Source organism: Ischnura elegans, chromosome 1 (genome assembly GCF_921293095.1).
Source record: "Ischnura elegans chromosome 1, ioIscEleg1.1, whole genome shotgun sequence".
In the NCBI taxonomy this organism is placed as follows: domain Eukaryota; kingdom Metazoa; phylum Arthropoda; class Insecta; order Odonata; family Coenagrionidae; genus Ischnura; species Ischnura elegans.
Window position 1 is genome coordinate 149,282,351 of NC_060246.1, and position 19,669 is coordinate 149,302,019.

General features: G+C 39.6%; 1 protein-coding gene across 1 annotated transcript in view; it reads right to left on the reverse strand.

Moving 5' to 3' along the window:
• LOC124172104 overlaps positions 1-19,669 on the reverse strand; it is a 199,857-nt gene that overhangs the window by 46,406 nt on the left and 133,782 nt on the right. The window contains exon 3 of the mRNA XM_046551513.1: positions 1,788-1,949. Within this exon, the coding sequence (XP_046407469.1) occupies positions 1,788-1,949 (162 nt within the window). The remainder of the gene's footprint in view (positions 1-1,787; positions 1,950-19,669) is intronic.

The following is a 19,669-nucleotide window of genomic DNA, read 5'->3' on the forward strand; positions in this document are numbered from 1 at the left end:
ACAAAGTTTTTCATGCAATCATTGCATTATCTCATCATCCCAAGTCTATAATTACTCATGCCATCTCACGTAAAATAGTGACGGGCACTTGCTATTCATGGTGGTGACCTTTCCGAATACCATTAATGCATTCTGCGTATTTCCTGGGGACCGCCAGTAACGAAGTGCGGTTACGAGGCAAACCCTTGGAGAGCGGCGGCAAATGGCCCGGGAGGAAGCGGCGATAAATATTTAAGCGGCGACATCTTCGCGAGGAATTGCGGCGGAGACGCGTGGGAAATCTCGGCCGGGAACATGGGAAGATATATTGTCTCCCAATGAGGACGAAGTGCCGCACTGATCCAGAGGACGGACTCCAGACTTTCCCTCGACAGCGAACCAAACCAAATCCGAACTGAATCCAGCACTCTCACTACACGAGGTGTACGTCGCCGCAGACAGAGGAAGTCCAATACCTTGTTACTTCGGACTCGGAAGAAATATTAAGTTATAAACATCCATGGGCTTGCGATAGCGCTTACGATCGCGGCCGGTGACGCAGCGACGGGGTGGTTTTGGGGGATAGAACCCCTCCCAGAGCTCACAGAAATTTTTAAGTTAAATCTATTTTACTTAATTGGATTAATATTACTTATAGAATAGTGTGAGGATTGATAAAATATCCCTCAGAAGGCCGTTAAAAAATCACCATTGCCGCAAAAAAATCACCATTTTGAACCATTTATCTTAATTTTTTTCCGGCGGAAGGCCTCCGCACCTCCCGCTTATCCTGACGGGTGTGCAATACCCCAAGCACCCCAGTATTAGTTGCGCCTGAAACCCCCCCCTAGCCTTAATTCCTAGCTGCGCCCCTGATCGCGGCAGCGCCTTTTACTACCTTTTTTTGAAATTGCTACTGTATTCCACAAATATATTTATGGGTTTCTGCCTTACACAGGGTGTGGTCCAAAGAGCACTCCAAATGGGGAATAAAGACGAGGTTGAGAGAGCGACTTCAGATCGGTATCGGACTTTGATATTTTGACGCATTAGCTCTAGGAGGATTATCCGGAGAAAAAAATAGAAAAGAAAGAAAGTAAAAAGAGTTGAGAGGGAGTTTGTAAGAGAAAAGTTTATTGCATTGTAAAACAGAGTGAATTGAAAGAAAAAAAAGTGTGACGATACAGTATAAGTTCACTATGAACAATTTTATGGGCGATTTATTTATAAAAACGCACATATTTTGGTGCAGTTGATTTGTGATAAGGACGTAAGAAATCAAAACAATACGATGAAAGTAAAAATGAAACACAAAAACGAAGAATTCCGATTACAGTGCCAAATTGAAACTAATGGTTATAACTAAAAAATCAATATGATAGGTGAAAATTCTATTATACACTACGTTGTATGCAAGGAGGATTTAAATGAACAGTCTCAATGTTTTTTTGTCAACGGATCATTCTCGGCATATTTTGAATAGGTAATATAAGGTTTCAAACAGAAATTACACTGATTTACCTATGCGCTCTTAAATCACCATTGTGAAATCAAACATTTCGCAAAATAACGGATTGTAGGTGTTGTTACCACAAATGTAATGTAAATATATAACCTTTTGGCAATAAGATGAAACCTTTTTGAACATAGGAAAAGGCGAGGTAATCAGAGTAAAATAAGATGATTACGTCGTAATGCTGAGAGGAGCCCAATATTCACTTTCTTCACTCTGCTCATCAGATATTACTTTGAAACTGGGTATGCCTATGGAAAATGGCGAATTGGAGGACAACGATGACACCACTCACCTTCCGAGCAGAAGACCCTTTTGGTCGGCCTCTGTAAGGAGACCGTATGATAGCCAGGTTTACACTGGCACAAAGCGTTGTGGTTGACTTGGATGCACGACGCATGCTGGTCCGTAAAGCTACACGTCCTTTCGTAGAAGCATTGGTCGCCGAGCCGCAACGCTGCAGTCCATAAATGAGAGATTGAAAAGGAGAAAGAAATATTAGAATCGCGGCCAAAAAGACAGATGGCATCGTCCAGCATTATTATAAGATCCAACTGAAACATTTTTCACTTCATTCAGATTAGCCTATTTTCCCCGTGTTTTAATTTATATATTTTATCATGTATTGTATCTTTAAATATTATTTGGTTTTAAATCAATCACAATTTTAATGGAATTTAATTTAAACACAACTATGGCAACAAATACACAAGCAAACACATACGTAAAACAATTTTCATGTCCCAAAATTTCTGTAGAAAAGAAAACTTGCAATGCAGTCTGAAATATGTTTTGAATACAAAAATATGTTATTAAAATGTTAAAATTTAATTCCAAAAGTTGGAAACTGAAAATTCACTTTTTATCGCTGCGATGGAAAGTAAGCAACCGTGTGGAAATGTGCTAAAGAGATGAACTTGGGTTACCCATCTGATATGCAATAATAAATAAATCAAGTCTCAAAGTCGGCTGAAATATAACTTGTTAATTTTCTGAACTTTCCGCTGTGCACCAAACGACAGCAACCTAAGGATTTTTATACAAAAAGATATGGAAAAGAGCTTAGTTTTTTCTTGGTAGACTGATGGAAAAACAGTTTAAAAGTTATTTGTTTGTAAAACCCCTCAATTTTCACATCCATTAAGAGTCATCTTAAATGTTAAGAAGCTTTAACTATGCTTTTAGGCTACATTTTTCGCGGAAGACTAGGTAGAAGAAAAATTATTTTTCCTCAGGTAAGAGTTGGGTCATGGATGAGGATGGGGATTAGAGCTTAAAACATCTCTCATTAAAAGAAGAGGATAATCAGGGTGCAGCAATATCTCGGAGATTTTATAGCATCTTGGCTGCTCCAAATGGGGATTATGAGCGAACCTGGAAAATGTATCTCTTGCATACCCAACGGACTTAAGCAGACCCTCCCTGTACGAAGTTAAATCATGTAAGTGATTCTTACGTTAATATTTACTAAAATAAAATAAACAGAAACTTAAAAAAATAATTATTTGAAGTCGTAATGTTAAGAAATTACACTCAAGGCCTATTTTTTTTGGCTCATTTTCTTTGGAATGGCAGCGTCAGAAAAATAAACGGCTCAAGCAGTCGCGCAAATTCCACAAAAGTCCTGGTTATGTAAATTAGACTTGAGTGATGCCTTATACCAACAGCTAATTCAGGTACATCATGAAAATATTTGGCGTGATGTGGGCCGGGCCAAGGTATTGCTGTTTTACTGGAGTCCTTAGGACACACGACACCGCTATTAAACAACGCTGCGCTAGGTTAAAATCCCACCTCATATTATCTAAATTGTATGTTTCAAACATCCTGTACTTAGATGACTGGTCAATAGAGTTTTTTAATGGCAATATTAGCAGAGTTAGGAATAAAAATCAATTATGTTAAATTGTGGAAGAATCCCTTACTGTCACCCTTATCCGCGAGAAATTTGTTTCAACTCCCAGAAGGAAGCTAGTGTGCCAGGTATGATAATTGACTCTTGAGCTCTGACAATGACTCCGGCTGCCGCGACTAAGTTCATCTGGCAATTAGCACTCTACGCACACTATACATTCCAAAGATTGTGGCTTGGTGCTGCTACAACTTGAATTCCGTACTTCCTAATTCAACCTTTCCATAAAATACATACGAAATGTTTGACGGACATTTTGGGATCAATAACTAGTTTTACCGCATCAGAAGTACAGAATTTTAACGTTTTTTATCAGTTCTTTGCCAACGCGACGCTGGCAGTGGTCAGTTGAGACCTAAGCCTACGAGTGGTCTAGATATTTGAACCCCAGTCACCAAAGTACTACACAGAAGGAACTGCTACTTTGAAGGGTGTTTTACATATGTATTCAAATTTTCCTGAGTCTTCCATCATCGCAATTGGCATACATAACCCTGCTGTGTATCACTGCGGGCGAAAAATTCTCCGGCAACCAGTTTTGTGATAATATGTATAGGGAAATGATTTAAATGAAATTAATATTACGACACGCGTCCTTGATGTGCGTTCCCTCAGACACTAATCAAGCCGACCGTCCATCACAGACTGTACTCTTAAGACTCAGACTAGAAACCCAATTCTTCAAAAAAAGTGAGTTAATGGAAGTAAAAGATAAGTTACGACGACATTTAAAATCTTCCCCATTTAGCCATTCTCTAGCAAATTTATAATAAAAATGCGAATTTCGACACCAATTTTATGACGTCATTAAATATAAGGTTCATTTAATCAATCACGAGAACCTTTCTCAGAGGAATGGCGTCGCTCACGAGACTGTGCACAAGAACAAACCACCCGAGGCCCATGCACAACGCTGGGGAGAAGCGGCGTCACGTTCGGCGTGAGTTTTTGACGTCATCAATTTATTTGCAGATATCGATTGAAGATATCATTTTTTGCCGATTTTTGAAGTAAGCGACGGATGGAAAAAGAGAAAAATATGGATGTTATTATTTTTCAAACTATTTGGAGGAAAACTGACGGATCAGAGGGTACATAAGGAAGAGATTTGCGTTAGCATTCATGAACAGGAATGAACTTATGAGATGATCGTTATGTAAGGGTTTAAATAAAAGGTTAATGAAGAGTCTTATCTGGAGTGTAGCGCAATATGGTGCGAAAACATGGAAACTTATGAAGGAGGATGAGGAAAGACTAGAGGCGTTTGTGATGCGGGTGTGGCGAGGAATGGAGAAGGTGAAGTTGACGGAGAGAAGGAGGAACGACGGAATGCTAGACATGGTGAGTGAGCAGAAGCAGCTTTTAGATGAGATACGGAGGAGACGGAAGCTATGGATAGAGGGAGTACTTATGTTAGCGGGAAGGGGATGTTGAAAACGGTATTAGGGGGTAGAATGCTGGGTAAACGAGGGATAGGACGGAAGAGAATAAATTAGATTGGACGAAAGGGGGTAGGCGTCATTGTGAATTGAAGAAGGAAGTACATGAAGGAAGAGGAGGCTGCCAGAATGCTTCTCAAGTACTCCATTTAAAACTATCTCAATCAGTAGGGTATTTAATTAATAATCACCATCAGCAATAAAATTAAACTTGGTGAGTCTCCAATGATGCCGGCCTCACTAGCCCAGCTTGGATGCATGCCCTAGACGTGGTTGATTCTTAGGTTAGTTTTGGGGGGAACGAGCACCCAGTCTCTCTCAATTGTCAACCTTGAAAGGGCTCACTTAAAACTGTAGATCCTCATAACTTTCGGAAGAGTTTGAATAGTTAATCCTGCCTGCGGCTTTGACTATTACTTTACTATAGGGTGGTTTCCTTCATCAAGGAAAACGAAAGGCATTGATTGAGATTCGTTACCCACCATTAGTGTATTCATAATATATAAATTATTTGGTTTTAGAAATCCCAGTTTAGACGAATGTTTATGGTCAATTTCAACCTCATTTGAAAAAGGTCAGATTGGCGACGTGACGTCACAGGGACCTAGATTCTATATGAGTATATAGGAGTTTTACATCGTCTGAGATTACCAATCCATGCATGTGGAACAGAGCTCAGGGAAACATGTCTTATTAATCACTTATTAAAATTGCCTATGGTCGGAAAGTTTCCTTCGTTTGATAGGGTATTAATAACCCTTACTTAAGCCAAGCACTACCTGCTAGCAGGGTACTCTCCGACCTGCTATCAGCCTGCATCGTATAGGCGCTCATAGCCTCGCACCAAGGTGGCCTCACACAGCGGCAGCCGGAACCAGAACGACGTCACACGGAGTTTTCCCAGCATTCATACTTAGCCATCGCGTTTTCGCGCGCTTGAATATTTTCACTCCTCATTTGATCGCGAAAAATTGATACCCTAATTTAAAAAATCTAAAAGATTGAAATACATTCTCCAGGAGTCTTTCGATTTTGGCAATAAAATAATAGTTAGGAAAACACCCTATTAATACATGTAATATTTAACTATTATTTCGATAAAAAATTAATATGTGAACTAAATGTATTACCTATAATACTTTAATATTGCTGATTTTTCTTTATAAAATTTACATTATATACAAGGGTGTGTACATCGCCTTAAAAAAATCAGTGAAAGAATGGCTGTTCTCTAGAGTTGACTAAATTTGTAAAACTTTTTGATTTTGTTACATTTCAATTTATCCTAAAAAATTGTAGAAATAACGTTCTGTCCATAAGTTACATTCCCACTGTCCCTATATTGGGATTTTTCTTCCTCATAGAAAAATCTCCCCGGGATGGTGGTAGAAAAATTGCGCACGCATGGTTTCGCTTGGTAGGGCCCCTTTTGCTTCCATAGCACTGGGGTGCTTTATCCCTACTCCCATTTCCTTCCAGCCCTTTCCCTTCCCTGGAGGCGTCGGCGGGCTCCGATCGCGACGGCGCGGCGTCTCCATCCTTCTTCCTTCCCGTCCAGCCCCTCCCCGGGTGATCGGGCGAATAAGCCACGGGCTTGGGTCCCGGCCCCGGAGGTTGTAACCCCAAGAGGGTTCCCCTAGAACCCTCATGATTCCTGTCCATAAGTTACAATCTAACGAATTGATCGTTGGATTATTCTTCCTCATTGGATAATCCTCCAAAATCGTTAGAATAGCAATGGCTGTTGCCTGGTTTCGCTGGTGGTTGGACCCGCCCGCCTTTGTGACGGTGCGAGATTCCTCGTCCCATCCCTTCCTTCCCTATCCCGTCCCAGGAGGCGTCGTCGGGCTCCAATTGCGGCGGCGCCTCTTTCCTTTCTCCTTCCGTTAAATAAAACGAAAAGTCAAGTCCTGTCCTCCCCCTTCTGCGGTGCAGAGGTAAAAAGCCTCGCGCCTATAGGCCGTGCCCCAGGAGTATATCCTTGCGAGCCCGCCCTAGGAGTCTCGTTCCATTTGTCCAAGTCAAGAGTGAAGTTACGTAGCGGAATGAAATATTATTTGAAGAGGGCACATCCTGAAAGGCCGCATGGGCTTAGCAGGACCTAAATGGTACTTATTTTCTGCATTTACTTCCGAACTGGCTTTATCATATAACCTCGTATATTTTAATTCGTAATTCATTACGACTTAGAGGAGTCATTACATTTGCCACTACACATATATCCTACCATGACTAGTAATGTCTATCTTTGTGGTATAATCTTTTTGGCATTATTAAAAAAATAATAATAAAAGATGTAAATGGGAACTAAATAATGTACTTAGGGATTTTGGTGAACTTATGGCGTTTATAAAAAAAAGGTCCGGAGAAAACGCTGATAAACGTTTTACAATGCCGTCCGCCGCCATTCATCGTATATTCAATTATTTCTTCTCGAAGCAGCTTTTTTCATGGATGGAACTTCCGATAGGGTATCGAGCGATGAACCTGTCGCTGCGAGGCATGTTGGTGAGAGATAGGAGAAGAAACGTGAGGGAAACGTACGATATTTCAAACGAGGGTTTGAGTTGACATGACTATGTGAGAAGTGAAGAGTACATGGGTTGAGATCTGAGTTATATTATGAAGCTTAGAGAGTTTCTCATTGATAATATGAACAGCAAAGAGCGTCTTGCCTTTATAATGCAGTATCTTTAACAGCAGTAGGGAGGTTACTCCTGATGCATGAATCTGTTCAGAAATCTAAGCTACTGTAAAAACTATTCTGCCATAAGCTCCTCGTTGTAATATATATACCAACTATAATAGAAATTTAATGTTATAAATGATAGTAAACCGTCGGACGATTTGAATAATTTCTCCTTTGCTTTGGAAGTTTTCGCTAATTTTCATTATCCTGTCCTTTTAAAGTCTGAAGTGATAATTTTAAGTTCTCACATTATTATCACCAAACGTTAACTCAATAGAGCAGAGGTCATCGAACAGAGTTTCTCATGAGTAGAAGGATTCCGTTTATGCTGACACACAACTTCCCCTATTTCCATCGACTCCTATGAAAATAACTACCGAGATTCAACTACAGCTTTCTACTAGGTCAAATAACGACACGAAAAAGCTTAGGAGTAAACTAAAAAATATCAAGTCAACTTTTCATCGCACGTAATGAATTTTTTTGACGTAGAGGGATGAATTTTCTTGATAGAAAAATAGACAAGTCCTCAACCAGTGCGGAGTTGGCTTCAATTACAATTTCTTCAAATACACTTTGACAGGCTGACTCAAGTCTTTACCAACAATCCCTTCGGATTTATTTCAGTTCACATTCGATATCGAGCCATCTCCAATAGTGCCATATGTCTGTCATTCACTCAAATGAGAAGCTTAAACCCCTCATAGAATTCTCAAACCCATTTATTAAGCTCCATTACAGAGTCTTCGATTGGCAGAGGTGAGACAATGAAAAATAGCCTGCGGATGAGTCTTCTCATAGAAAATAGGTTACTGAGAAAAGGATTTGTTTCCGTCAGTCAACAGACTGAGATGTAACAAGAAGTAAAATAAAATTATTTCTACGATTTAAGCGTCAGCTAGCAAATTTTTTGAAAGAAACGTGTTGAGGGCTTATAGGTAACGAAAGGGAGATGAAACCGAAGATTTAGGTGTAATTAGAACATTGAATACAAATAATTTACAATTTAAATAATGTTTTTCCATCACGAAATCAATGAGGCTGGTAGGCGCAATATAAACTTTCCCAATATGAGCACACAAAATCAATTTTAATGCCGCGAAACTTTTAGCTATTTATTTCTTTTATTAATGGATGTAATAATTCCGAAAATATTTCCTTCGATCCAAGGGCAGAATATTCACCGCTTATAAGTAAAGGTTGTGATCCCGAAACTCGTTACTTAGGCCAGGTTTTCAAGCTAATTCCTCAAGTTTGACGCGAATTCAATACAGATTTCCAAGGTCCATCTGATAATTTGATAGTTCATTTAAACTCTGGGGAAATGTTTGTGAATCAATTGAAATACCAGATCCTCCCTTTTTGTACCAATTATGCACGGATCAATAATTTCACAAGTATCTGCTGTTATGAATATAGTCACGTCTGTAAGCTCAATGGAAGATTTAGCAGATGCTGGTCAAGGATGTATTCATTGGTGATGGCTGAGTAGTGCTGATGTTTGTACACCAATTCTCATCCCGTAGATACATTTCTTGTTCCAGGAAGAGGCATCCTGATCATCTATATGCATCTCGGTTGATCATCCTATCTTTCATCAACTACATCAGCTTTTCTCGTAATGGGTCCAATCGGTTCATAGCATTCGCTTTTAAAAGCTGTATTTTTTCTCTCTAAGCTTATTTACGACTTTGTTGTCGTAAACCTACCAACTTTGTTTGCAATGTTTTCTCTGTAGAATATAACCTTTTGCTCATTGATGGATATTCCGTAAGGTGTGTCGAATATTCATTGGTTGCACAATTGATACCCATGAAAATGTTTTTAGTCCTTATTAGTTAGATTATTATTAGTCTTATTTTCAAAATAATTTCTCGTCAATTTTTCACTTATTGGCAGGGATAAAAACAGTATGGTCGCTAGGATTTCAATCAATCCGTTTTTGTTTTAAATCCTGTTTTCTATTATTTTGGGTGTAAAATTTATAAATATTGAAATAAACTATATTTTCGAGTTTGTAACCCTATTGTGCGAATGCATTTTATAAATTTTGAACGCTCACCGCGATCGGACAATATTACTCAATTTGAATAATTTCTCCTTTGGTAATACTTCCATAGCAATTTTAATTATCCTGTCTTTTAAAAAATTGAAGTGATAATTTCAAGTTCTCACATTATTTTCACTAGTACATAATACTTGACATGCATGACCCAAGCGTACATTTATTTCATCGGAGGGTGCCAAATGGCGTCGAAGACAGTAAAGAGATACAAATGATTCCTCTTAAGGATGTGAGAAAAGCAATTTTTACGTCTGAAGCTTACATCAAATGCAAGAATGGGGACAATCTCAAGCAAAACGATTTTCGATTTACTGAAGTACGAGCCTCTCTCGCATGCCTCTTGCTCAGGAGCCCAGACATAAATTTTAAATTAAATAACACATTTATCCGTATTAATGTCAATTATTTGGCCAGATTAATATATCTCTTCCCTTCAAATTTGACTGAGGGCTTATGACATTGACATTCATGGGTGAATGTTATCGGATAAGTGAATATATTAAAAATGAGCAACTCTTAACGGCCACGCAATAAAGGGTAGCATTTTAATTTTTACCGTAGTTAAAAGAAAAAATGCCTTTACAGGAGCTTTTCCAAATTACTCGTATATGACCTTTTGGATTCTAAATTAAATCTCATTCAGCAAGGTATTGAAAAAATTCTAAAATTTCATTTGATAATCAACGGTTTTGATTGTATTCGATTACAATCAGCGATAAAATGTATTACGAATATTTAAATTTCACTCCCTCAGATTCTTCAAATGTAAAATGACCCATGGTTGCAAATAAATGAAATAGCCGGAGCTAGAGGATTTTTCATTTTTACGCGAGAGAAATATTTTAGAGCGATTGATCTCCTGAAACATTAAATTTCAAACCAAACAGTGTGAAAAATAAAGCTTTTTGTGGCATCCTTTTTCAATGAATGGCAGCACTATGCATGACGAGGTACAACCTCATGAACAAACGGATGCACTCACTCCTGCACTCGCTTCGGGGCAAAACTCCGGTTGAAATGAAAATAAAATTGGCCTGCATTGTGTATTACACAGTATCATTCATTAAACTTGTTATTTAAAGATGAAATTAATATGTTAACACAATCGGGTGTATGAAATGGTAACCCAAAACAAGCAAAAAATCATTTAAGATATTTCGGCAAGAGAAAAATATCTAAAATATTTGTATGGATTAACTTTAACTGTGCTAGATTTGAAATTTAATTAATTAAAAGTTCAAGCCTAAATTAGATATAAGTTTTTTTACGTTGACACTATTTATATACCAATTACAGAATATTCTGAGCAAAAGCTCAACTGTACCAAACGAGATATTTAAAATGAAAGCCATAATGTACAAGAAGCCATCGTACTTAACTCAGCTATTTAAACGAGGTAAGGTTTAGTATTTTCCTAGAATTTGCTAGTTTTCATACAAAATGAATGGAAATCAATAAATTTATCTAAGGTTTTGTCACATCTATTCGATATAAGTATCTGTAAATTCCGATGAATAGGCCGATACTTTGAGGCATAATAATATAAGGGGAGTGAATAATAGAAGCAAAATTATCACGAAGAGGATAGACATATATAGAATGAGTATAATGGATCATGAAATTAAAAATATCGTAAAAAATGAGCACAATATCAATATCAAGTAGAACATAAACCAAATGTTACATGCAGCCAGTCAATCAAAAGATTGTCGTATTTTACAAGCTATATTCACCATTATAAATACATTTTGCATTTTATTTTTATGAAAATAAGAAAGTATGGCCTATCCACGGGCAGTTTAATGGAATGGGTTAATTAATAATTGAATTCCTATCAATGGAAATAAAAAATGACTCAATAAAGCGCTTCCTTAAATTTCCAGATGCTTAGGTGGTTACCTTATTTAAGAACAAAAAACTTCTAATCTAATAATGTTATTTTCAACAAAATAAAAGTATTCCAATTTTCTCTCTAATAATTTCTGTTATTTTAGGCAACCGCATCAATGATTCAGAATAAAGACTGAACGTTCTTAGCAAACCGAAACGGAAAACTGAAATCAGGAAAATCTTGGCTCAATTCTTTTAAAGCGCAAGCTTTAAAAAATCATGAAGAAGCAGAATTAAAATTTTCATCATTAATTAAACAATAAAGAAAAATTAAAGCCTACTGTTATCATTATACTGACTACCGCCATTCCTATCCAATAAAATTTCCTTTTAGATTGACAACCCTTGAGAAAATTGTAAGATAATCACAAAAAATCAGTTATCAGCCACATAGTGTTTAGAATAGACAACAGGGCTTCTTAGCATTAAAACAAATGACTGATTTTTGATAGCCAAGACTACGGACATGAAACATGAAGAACTCAAATGTTGTTCGTCTGATAAACAAACTATTTCTGACGTACTTATCTATATCGATGAATATCCCAGTGAGCAGTCCATTCCTTACATAAAAATAACTTGTATTACCGATCACATCGAGCACAGTCGTTGCCCTTTCTTGCCGTTCATCTCAATTTCTCCATGAGAATTCAATGCAAAATCTGTTAAGTCCTGAGAGTATAAGAACCAATGCATATGTGGTTGCTTTATTAAAAAAAAACTTCTCATCTAATTCTGCTATCTTGTGATTGACTGGCTGTGTGTAACTTTTGGTTTATCTTCTACTGGATATTGAAAATTTGCTCATTTTTTTATGTCATGATCCATTATAAGAGAGAAAGACAGCTTCAGAGCCCACAGAACAATAAACCCTAAATCTGTTTTATCAGAATTCTCGTTATGCAATACCATGAGGTTTATGCCACAATCTCCTACCTGTGAATAAAATTCAACAACACCAAAACTACTATCTATTGTCAGCCCTTACCAATGGGATTCTTTTTCTAAACCCAATAGAGATATTAAAATGAAGACTTATTCAATACCATCTCCCGATTGAGGTGTTAGCCAACGAAATTGAGGGTAGTAGTTTACAATCGCCGACTAGGTCAAGGCATGTGGTTGCAAGGCTGGGCTCTTGAACGGCATTGGACCCAATATCGCTTCGTTGAGGTCCCACTGGCGTGCTCCTGAGCTATCTATCCTTCAGAAACCCCATTGCCCGCTTAACCACAAAAACCAGCACCCTTCCCCACTCCGTTCGTTTTCTTTCTCCCACACATCTCTCCTGCACGGGATCGGGACTCCCCAAATTAGACCCGCGCAAGCAAGCTCAGTTCTCGAGGTTCGGGGTGACGGGATCGTGCCGGGGTGACATTACGAAGGGACAAAACGGTGCGCCTTGCAGTTGACGCCGGTGGGGACGAGGGGTTTTAGCACGACAGCTTGGGTGTCCGGGAAGGGGCAGGGATAAGAACGGAGACCTTCTCCCGGGGAGACAGCTGTGACATGAGGGGACCCAAAGATTAAGCGACGCCCCATGTATGTAAAGGATAGAGTCGGGGTTAACATAGGACCTCGCCCCTCCAACTTTTAAGTATGAATGGTGAGGAAAGGAGAGGGTTGGAAGAGGGAGAAGAGGGGTAAGGGGAGAGGTGTATGGGGAGGGGGAGTTAGGAATAGGGGTTAGGATGCGACGTTCAGACCTGGAAAGCTATTGGCTTGAAAGTGCCAAATGCAAGCCAATTCGAGGGTGTGGAGGTTGACGGCGGAGTCGGTGGGAGGGAGGGAGGCAATAATGGATACTTTGTAGCATTGATTGAAAATGGAATCATGTGAAAGACAATGTGTAGGAACTGGTAGAGAGGAGTGGGGGGAAGATGGACAACAGGAGGCGCGATGATTGTTAATTCTGAGATTATATATATATAAAATCTTGATGAAAGCGCACTAAGCGAAAATATGAATATGTGGCCGATCAAGGCGAACGAACAAAAATTGTACTAATAAAAACATAGACACACGTAAAAAAGGAACACTCACAAAAAAACGTTCAGACGTTTCAGGTGTAGTGTAGGTATTGTTCATGGTTGGTGGGTTTTTTGTGGATGGAGGTGCTGAAGGTATTGTTTTAAAGGCGGATGTTTATGTCAAGGAAGGTAAGGGAGGAAGCAGAAATTGATGAAGTGAAAGAAACGGATGAGGTGACAGCAGTTGCCATCCACCTCACACCAAACACGCAATCCCCTACTCCCTATCAGGCCGTGCCCATCGCATCTGCAACAATTCACCATCTCTTCAAAGAGCCACACAGAACCTCCATCATGCTCTCCTCAAACGAGAGTATCCAGAACCCCTGCTTAAAAAGAAAATACTCTCTCCCTCCGAACAGTACACCCCACGCACCAAAAAAGAACAAACCAGGAAACTTAATCTCACCACCACATTCTTCCCGGGCACTCAAAAAATTAAAAAAATATTAAAAGATCTGTACCCTATCATCAGCAAAAACAAAATCACGGCTGCTCTTCTTCCATCCTGCCCCTCTATTGCCTACAGAAGAGCACCTAACTTAGGTAATATTTTAAAATCCACCCGCCCCCTCCTACGGCACGCACTGCCCCCACTTTCCTCCCTGACTCCATGCAACCGCCCCCGTTGCAAATGCTGCCCCCTTCTACGCCCCACCACTTCACCTGTCATCAATAGATCCTCCTCCACACCGTCTTGCACTTCCTTCAACGTTGTATACAGGCTATTTTGTAATTTTTGCCCCTCGTACTACATAGGAGAATGTACCACACCCATATCCATCCGAATGAATAACCACAGGCACTCCTGCAAAACTCCCCCCTTTCATGAACCCATCCCCATTCACACTTCCTCACATAACAGTACCTTCGACCAATGTTTTTCCCTAACCTTCATTGAAGTTTTGCCAGAGAGGGCAACTATCATCGAGGTGAGGACTAGGGAGATGGCCCACATCTGGGTTGAAAGGGCGTTTGAAACGCCCGGGCTAAACATCGCCCATTAAAAGCCAAAACAAACCCTACCCTCCCTTTCCCCCCTCTCCCCTTCCCCTTCTTCCACCCCCACTACCTCACCAAGGAGGGCGACTGGAGGAACTTACCCTGCCTGCACCAGTTCACCTTCAGCACTGAGGATAGCGGATCAATCCGCTGAATAACTGTCATCCGAACCATACGAAACGATCCCTCCCTTTTTCTCTTTCCATCCGTGGTCACAGAATTTGCAACAATTCAGACTCCCTTAATAGATTTCTTTCCAATTTACACCATGCCCTTCGGAGAAGGGGTTACCCGGAATCCCTCCTCCGTAATAAAATCCGAAAAAAACCGTGTGTCCCGAAACAACTAGGCGGGGACAATTCGTCGCAGTTTCTTTCCTCTGCACGACCTTTTTTCCGGGCGTGGACGTACTGCGTAGGACCCTAAAAGACCTTTTCCCCATCCTCTCTGACAATGCAACCACGTCCAGATTTTTCCCGCAATTCCCTTCACTCGTCTTTAAAAGACCACCAAATCTGGCCAGCATTTTAAAAACAACAAAACCTCTGCCCAAGCAAATTACATATACTAAACCACAACCCTCGCCATGCAACCGTGCAAGATGCAAAACTTGTCGCATCCTCATCACCGAACCTCTTCCCGATCAATTCCTTGCCTTCCCTCTCCCCTCAATGTCTGACATTTCCTGCACAACAAAAAACATTGTATATATACTATTATGCCAGAAATAACCCCCGACTTTTGCATCGGCTTATATTCATGGGAATTGCCCCGACTTTTACATCGGCTTATATTCATGGGAACACAAGTACGATGAATCACAAATTAAAGGGGTATTTTAGGGGTAAATTTTTCTGAGTGCACTAAAACTTACCGTCAACCAGATTACAGTACCTAATGAAATATCCTATCTGAGAATTGAAAAATTAAATTATAGGGAAAGAAAACTGATTTGAGAGAGCAATTTCTCTGCTAGTAGTGGCTCTAACCAACAAGGGCCTTGAAAATCATATTCACCACATTTTGTTAGAATACACAAAAATCCTGAGGCGGAAGTGTTTTCAGGCAATCAAGAGCGGTAAAGTTTTATTCGCACCAGTTTAAAATAGGTTAATTTTCGCAAATATTAGATATTGCCGTTAATTAAAAAATTGCTTTGAAGGTAGATTCATTTATTTAATGTAGAAATTGTTTTTTTTTTAATTGGGATATATTTGTTACGGACATAATCTATTTTTGGAAATACTAAGCTCACATAATTAATATAAAGCCCTATCAAACTTTCAGGTAGGCTTCCACGAAATAATGCACTAATCTTATCTCAGAGCATATATTGGAACTGGTTCCAGAGGAAGATTTTTATTGTATTGGTAACGAAATTTTCTGGAAAAATTTTTTTTCACGCATTACATATCCACTTGTTATGTGATAGAAGGCTTCTGCAAAGTTGGGCAGTAGGCCCTGTTAATATTTTGGGGCGTCTATCGAGTAGATCTTCTTGCAATTATTCCGCCGGCAATACGGTACGCATCTTCAGATACTATGTGAAAACTCCATATCTTAAAACGCCTGCTACAAAGGAGCCGCAGTAGTTATAAGAATGCGAATCGACACAAATGACACCCCTAAAAAAAAGGTGCATGTAGAATGCTCTCTCCTCGGTACCATCTCCTCCTTAACTCTACCTTGTGTTTTAAAAATTGATAAAGCCACCATGTTTTATTCCCTGAGGCACAATAGCTCTCCTTCAACATAAATTTTCTTAAAATATAAACGAAATTTTAAATTCTATTTTTCACCGTTCCATGCATTAGAAAAATACGAATTAAATACGGACTACACGTTTAAAAACGATCATTAAGATTTAGGAGCAAGTCTAACTCCCTTCCCTTGAGGCTTAGAATAGAGTTTAAACCTTGAGGTTTAGTTAAAATCCAACACACAAGTTAATGGGAGAACAAAGAGGCCTCCTGGGAGGTTGGTGAATTAAGAAGCCGCGCCGAGTCGGGCAACAAACGATGAAAAAGTGCTTTTCCATGAGTAAGAGAGTTGGAGTGGGGAACAGAAAACTTCACTCAAAACGACGTGTTTAGTGGCGCTCTCAAAAGACTCCGACCTCAAATACAAGGGGGGCGGGGCATCACAAAATCTATCTCGCTCCGTAACGAAATCGGGGTCGACGAAGATTAACATCCATTCCTGAGACGGAGTTGAAATATCCTCCTTAAAGCGGATTCTTTAAGGAGTTAAAGGGAGACAGAGAGGGGCGGATGCGGACATCAATCTCAGTCGAGGAGAACGTGGACCGGGGCGCCCCGGCGCCGGCGCCATTCCAGATGGCACCACCTCCAATTGGGGGAGGGGGTAGGAGGATGGAAAACAGTATGGGAGGGTGGAGTGTACGTAGGGAAGGCGGGTAAGGGGTGCACTAAGAAAGCAGGGAGGATGGGAGCGAAATCAAATAGTGTGTGTTTGCAAGACGACCTAGAATAGAGGACGCTCTGGAACAGTTGAATCAGGGAGAAAATCAACATTGAACAGTCAGGATAAAACTCGAAATCAAAACAATGAAGAGGCCGAGCCGGAAAATGGGTAAACCGTAAGGTAAGTCCGGGTGAGATGCCCCTCCGGGAGAGATGCCCCGATCGTAGTAGTTTGAAAAAGAACAATCAGATTGCTCTGCTGATGATGTCCGTCAATTAGTTGGACAACTAAAGACAAGCTGCATGAGTTTCGCGGTGATTCGATTTTTCTACGCTACTTTAGAACATCATTTCAACTGAGTACTCCGAATTATCCGCTCTGCTATAAGAAAGAGCATAATGGTTCTGGTCGGCATCTGTTAAAATGTTTGAATACTTTGAATTAACGGGTGAAAACTTGTAGCGGCATCTTTATCAAATGCCCGAGAGCAGTGACAAGTCATCTTAGACCATGTGTTGGCACGCTGGCTGTAAGGGCAACTCTCCCGTACAGAAAGGAGAGACCCAATTCTCCTCGGGATAGATGCCCCAGTGCTATCTTAAGGTATAGATGCCCTACCTGTATTGTTTTCAATTAATTTTAACAAATACGATAGAGACAGTGGCAGATTTATCGGGGGGAATATATGGAGGGGTAAATGGGATACGCAAGGGGGGGCTGTAGCCCCCCTTGGGTATCCAACTTACGCTAGATAGAATGGTAATTTTTTCCAACCCCCACTACTGCTGGAATATTTAACCCCACTTAACCACCCCTTGTCCTTATCCTGGATCCGCCACTGGATAGAAGTAATATTAGTAAATAGAAGAGTGCTAAAGTGCCTCCTAATTTTTTAATTGCTTTGATACAGTCTGATAAGTATGGAGACGATCTCCACGATTATCGAATCAGTTTATTAAAGCTTTTTATGAAATGCCCTTTACAATCTTAGTCCATGACTTATTGCCTCACGCATAAACAAATCAGCTAAGCCTCCTTGGCAACAATATAAATAATGATGGAACCATTCACAACAGATTCATCATCATCATCTATGCACTTGTTGCAGCAGACACATCCCTCTTCTCAGCACTGCCTCCTTCTGACCAGCGTAATATTTAAATCCCATCTCCATTAGTGATTGACTAAGTCGTTCGTTTAGGTGATGTCGATCATCGCTCACTATTCACTTGAGTGATTCAATCGATTGTTTTTTATCTTTTTCACTTTCGATAATGCCGAAGAGCAATTTAAAGAATCTCGAACGAGGCTTAAAGTATAGTATAGTAAAGGATAGCGGAATAAGTGAGGCTGCGAGGTACTTCTGGTCCCCTCTCGGACTCATCGCCGATGCAGGCATAGGGTAATGCAAGCAAAGCTTTAGGTCCATTTGGCATGGAGCAGGAAAAGCGTCTCGTCAGTCATAATCAACGCCTGGAAAAATCTGGGTTTGCACCTGATCGAGAGACTAGTATATCAATAGCCTATCAGTTTGCTGAAAAGCTTGTCCTTCAATGTAGAACTGAAGATGTCGGGTTATGAGTGGCTTAATTCATTTTAAAAAATCCAGAACTTAGTGCTAGGCAGTCTTAAGGGTTGTCAACTACTAGAGGTGAAGGTATGACTAGAGAAAGCATTAGTCACTTCGCTAAAATACTCTCAGAATTATTTCAGGAGAATGATTTCTTTACCAGGCCGGCCAACGCCTACAATATGGACGAGTGTGGTTGTCGGCTAAATAACGTCCTGGGGAAGATTTTATCCACAAAAGGTGCTAAGGATGTTCAGATTCTGTTATCTATGGAGAGAGAAAAGAACAACTCCGTGATTGCGTGCTGCAACGCTGAAGAGCAAGTTCTTCCTCATTAATGTTCAAAGGCGTCTGACCGAAAAAGAAATTTTCAGACTCTGAATGGACTCCGACCAAGTTCTGGCTTTAGGGAGATACACATATTTCTTATGGACCCATCAACATTACCTAAACACTTCTTCAACATAAGTGATGGAATAATAGCGATAGAAACCCAAAGCTCTAAGAAACTGTCCGGAGTACATGACCCTAGTTCAATGCCTGGGACATCCATAGAAGCCTTTAAGCAACTTTTAAGCCGTCAAAGGATCATCTGAATTCAATAATGGCACCTACTAAAGCGTCGAATCAAATATCATCATTCACCACCTTCGAAATAAATTCGAGAAAATTGATACATACAGCGAAAGTACTGACGTTCGGCGAACACGTAAAATAAAGAAAGATGAGGGCGAAGAGTAAAAAATAAAGCGCTTCAAAGATTGTAAATTTGGAAAAAAATTAGGAAAAACTAATCATTGATGATGACCATATCAGATTTTTGGAATGTGAGGATAACTATTTTACCACAAAATTAACAGTAGACTTGATCAAATGTTGCAATTGCGATCATTGTCTGCACGAGTCATGCACAATTTTTGGAAATCTCAGGGAATAAATGTAGAACCAAAATTCTAGGAAACTCGAGGAAAAAAGAATAGCAACGTTTTAAACAATTTTTTTGTAAATTAGGTAAGAAGCTCCTGTAAAATATTATTATTTCTATTGTTGTCATTCATTAGTACATAAACGAGTTTCAGTGCAATATTTAAAGATTATTTTCTCTGAAATCATGCAATTTAGAACAATCCTTTTACAAACGTTGCTTCAAAATGTG